The sequence below is a fragment of the Sodiomyces alcalophilus genome, assembly GCF_042370955.1.
Source record: "Sodiomyces alcalophilus JCM 7366 unplaced genomic scaffold ACRALscaffold_9, whole genome shotgun sequence".
In the NCBI taxonomy this organism is placed as follows: domain Eukaryota; kingdom Fungi; phylum Ascomycota; class Sordariomycetes; order Glomerellales; family Plectosphaerellaceae; genus Sodiomyces; species Sodiomyces alcalophilus.
This window is the reverse complement of record NW_027263540.1, coordinates 2407097-2411659: the sequence shown is the minus strand read 5'-3', so window position 1 is coordinate 2411659 and position 4563 is coordinate 2407097. Positions and strand designations below refer to the sequence as shown.

Sequence of the window (4563 nt, the reverse complement as noted above, 5' to 3'; positions counted from 1 at the left end):
ACTTAACCATAACTAAGTATATATACCAGTTACTTACAAGTCATTATATATATAACGGCATAGTAACGCAGTGGTAAAAATACAGCTATTTTATATGTTTAATTCCTGCTCGTATTAATACTTGTTTTTATATTTTTATGTTTTTCTGATTTTTTCTTTATAATAGATATTTAGATCAATTCGAAAGGTAGTAAGTTTAATAACCCCTATTAGTTAAAAAAGGTAATGAAACCGATAAAACGGATCGTGACCCATAAAAAGGGGCCATGGATTAATAAATTAAAAACGCGACGGATAGAAAAGACCCGTGGATTAATAAATTAGAAACGCGACCGATAGAAAAGAGCCGTATAAGAGTAATTCCTAAAGAGATAATCCAGGAGACTAAATACCCGGACCTAAGTTAATTTAGGATAAAAGTTAATCCTGATTATCGTTAATAAGATCGATAATATCTTTAGACTTATTAATTAGACTATTTCTTAGCCGTGGAAAAGGATAAGTGGGTGGTATAGAAGGATAGCGAAGTTATTAATTTATTTTATTCTATTTAATATTATTGTGGATTACTATTATTTTGAAGTACGGTTCCTAATAGTCGATAAAAGGTCGAAAATTTTTATTTAGGATATAATAAGGAGTTAAGAAACAGCTCTCCTTCTTATAAATAAACTCTTATTGCCTCTTTTCGAGATAGGATACTAAATAATCGTCGTGAAGGAGAAAGGAGAGGTTATCCTTATAAAGAAAAGGAGGGGAGTCTAAGACTATTAGTAGTAGGAGTCCGTTTTGATTCAGAAAATACTAAATACTCCTAAGAAGCTCGATGAGCGAAGCTCTTATATTAAGAGCGTAACGTTTAAGTATTAGTAGGAAGGGAACCTCTTCTTCGTTGCTTTTAAGATGGATTTCGAGCTTTAAGTAGTGAATAAAGCGGTGGATAAAACCTAGCGCCTACGTGAATTTAGGCTTACCGGGCTCATAACCTATAAGAGTTTAGATAAAGTCTATAAGCTTAACTGGAAGCCGTAGATTAAAGAAGGAGACGGTGAAAGGGGCTTAAGTAATAGAAGGCTAAGTGAATTTAATAGAGTAATATTCCATAGTACTAATAGTAGATCACAGTAATAATCTAAAAGAAGAGTAAGAAAAAGAGTAAATGATAAAGGAGAGTAAGCAGATATATATAGATAAGCAGTATATAAAGAGACTAGTCTTATAGCAGTGATAATAAGCTTTGCTTATTATGCAGTAGACTAGGTTATTATATAGTAGACTCTTTATTATATAATATATTACATAGCAGACTCACTATTATATAATATATTACGTAGTAGACTCTTTTATTGCGTAATAGACTTTTGTCTCTGCTTATATCTTGTATTTCTGTATTACTAACAACTTATATGAATAAACAGGTATCAAGATAGGTAGATTGGTATAAAGATATATATCTTTCTACTTCTAGTTCCGCTGCCTATAACTATAAAGTAGTTATTAATAGCAGATATTAACAATATAACCTTATCGAGGGCTTTAAGTCTTTAAGCGATACTCTATATTTCGGTTACCTAGGCGTAGTAGTTATCCAGGAGTTTCGTAGTAATAAATACAGTATAAGGGCGATTCCTAAGCGCTCCTTCTAAAAATATAATATTTATAGTATTATTCTATTAACCTTTACCGGTAATGGTTAATTATTACTTAAACCCAGCTATAAAGCTTCCGAATATTTAGTCCTCGTGGTATTATAATATCCTTAGGGCGTTAGTAGTATAGGGTTATTCGTTAATATCCTTATATATACGGTTAAGGTAATCAAGGAAGTCTTTAGAATCGTATTAATTATTAGTTCCGCCCGCCGCGTAAAAGCAAGCGATAACGCGGCGAGGTGCTTTATCGAGATAGACGTTAATAGACTACTATTTCTCGTAAAGGCTCTGGAAGAGGTGTTTATCTAATGGAAGCTTCTCGCGAACCTTAGATAACTAGCTCGTATACTCTAAGCGTTTACTATTAAACCTTTATAGTAATAAGAGTGCTTTGGTTTAAGGATTCAAGGTCGGCGTTAGGCCGGGTATAGGGGTCGAGGTAGTCGGTTAGGGGCCTTATATAGTGTTTTCAGATAGTGTAGCTAGGTATAGCGCAGCTATATATTATTAGTTTTATATCGCTTATAACAGCCAGTGAATAATATTCTATTATTCCTGGATCTAAGTAGTTAAGGTTACGACCTAAGTCTATAGAGGGTTAATAATCTCCCTCCTCTACTCCGTAGCCTGAGGCGTCTCGCCCGCCAGGCATGACGGTGCGTTAGGTGGAGGCAGATTAAAGTAGTGATCTATTTCTATTAGCGTAGCGTATAGGTTTCGCTAAGCTTTAGATATATAAGCGGCTAGTCACGCGTTACTTATAAAATAAGGCCGAATAATTAAATTATCTAAAGCTGAGGAGAAAAGAAGGAAAAGGAGAAATCTCTGGGGGTGCTTATAATCTGAATATAATATCGCGGCGGCTTACTGGGTAGGCAAATTGATCAGTTGGAAGATCTGGTGCTTTACCAGATTATATCTACGGAGTTAACCAGTAATATTATTATATGCAGCGCGGTAGGTTAAGTGGCTTAATTAATTTTCTAGTTATCCGTGGAGTAGTTATAAGAGCTTTATAAAAGCTACTCTGTTTAATCTACGTATTCGTTGTTTTGCTTCTTTTTTAAACATCCCTTTATAGAATAAAGGAATAGTATATCCGAGTATATAGTTCTTCCGATCAGAGATAAAGAGCTCGACTCTTAGTAACTGTAATAGGAAGAATAAAGGCTTTAAACAGTGGTACCAGTACGAATCGTTCGATTTAATTACCTATCCTCGGGAGATAAAGGAATTTCGTATAGTTAGAGATAAGGGTCTGCGAAGGTGAGAGGATAAAGGGATGGCCTGAAAAGGCAGGTAGGCAGGGAGCACCACTATTTATAACCCCCCTTTCTGGTATTTACGGCCCTCTCTATTCTATTTCGGAAGGTTACGCGAGCCTGCGTAGTAGTCTATATACACTATTATCTTAGCTATATATATCACGTACCGGTATATACCCCCGATCATAATAAAATTCTTATAGTAGTAAGACTACTGCTGTTCACTATAAGTTATCTCGAATGCTCTATACTATAAAAGGGCTGCTATTCTTCGATTATTTGTATCTATCTTTAAGTATTCCGAAATATATAATATTCTTTTCCTGCCCTGGACCTATTATTCCGGCTTCTGCCACCCACGATAAGCTCCTTGTAGCCGTAAAGGCCTGTTATGATTAACACGGCTTTAGTGTCGTGAAGTCCGGAAACAGGAAGCTTTCCACCGGTAAGCTCTTGTATATACGACTGGTTTATAACCGCGGCAGCGTATAGAGGCTATCTAAAGCCACTAAAAGAGCTACTAAAATAACTAAAATCGGATACCCTTAGGCTACCACTATAATACGAATTAAGGAGGCGTGGGAATTTATTATTACAGATAAGAATAGTTATAACCACCCTCCCCTTGTGTTAGATATAGTAGCTATATTAGTAATAATAAGGCTGGGTTCGTAACGGGCTACTAGAGCAGCGCAGGTTAAGATAATTTACAACGGTCACGAAGAGATAGAACGGAAGAGGAAGATCTAGAGGAAAAGAGGCAGTTTGAATTATAGAAGACTGTGGAGACTGCAGAAGTAAGATACAGAGAGAGAGAAAGGAAAGGAAGAGGGAGGCAGGCAGCCTAGTATATATAACCCTTTCCGACGGTTAATTAAAGCTACTGATTTGGTATCCGGACCCTAGAAGTATAGGCGAGGGTCCGTGGGCTCCTGGAGAGCTCGGGAGGTCGGTGGGTTCCCCCGAAGGTCCTGAAGGTCCGTGGGTATACCTGAAGGTCTATGGGTCTACCTGAAGGTCCGTGGGTCTACCTGAAGGTCCGTGGGTCTACCTGAAGGTCCGTGGGTCAACCTCAAGGTCCGTGGGTCTACTTGGGGTCCCGGGGGGCTCGGTAGGACCCTGGAGGACTTAGGAAGTCCCTGGGGGACTCGGGAGGACCCTAGAGGACTCAGGAAGTCCCTGACTTACAGGAGGTTTCGTATATTATACTATACCGTATATAGATATATTGATTTTCTGGATATAATACTAATACCCCCCCGTAAGCTGACTCTTATATAATAGGTGCAGCTTAGCTAGTTATTTTACAGTCTATATTTTCAAAGCGAGAAAAAAAAAGAAAACCTCTATCTTTGTTATAGTATAAGGGAAAAAATTGAAAACCCTTTTTAATTTTATGCTAGGAAGACCTGTCTATAAGTAAAAAACCTAGTATTTAAGTTCTTTTATTTCTTAATAAGGTGGTAGGTTATATATGGGTAGTGTATCGTCCTTATAACTTAGGTTTATATAGCCACAGAGTGTATTATAAGTCTCTTTTAGTAGCCCTTTAGTTATTATATCGGATATATTATATTTAGTAGTTATATACACTACCTTTATATTATATTCCTGTAGTTATTATCCATAGAAGTGAAACTGTCTAT

General features: G+C 36.7%; 1 protein-coding gene across 1 annotated transcript; it reads right to left on the bottom strand.

The window, feature by feature from the left end:
* Positions 1-3254: 3254 nt before the first annotated feature.
* Positions 3255-3926, bottom strand: ACRALDRAFT_213878 (uncharacterized protein; the record flags this gene model as incomplete). The annotated part of the gene is made up of 3 exons (XM_071024150.1): positions 3255-3266; positions 3638-3697; positions 3819-3926. Coding segments are annotated over 3 exons (180 nt in total), but the record flags the coding sequence as incomplete, so codon positions are not given.
* Positions 3927-4563: the final 637 nt, after the last annotated feature.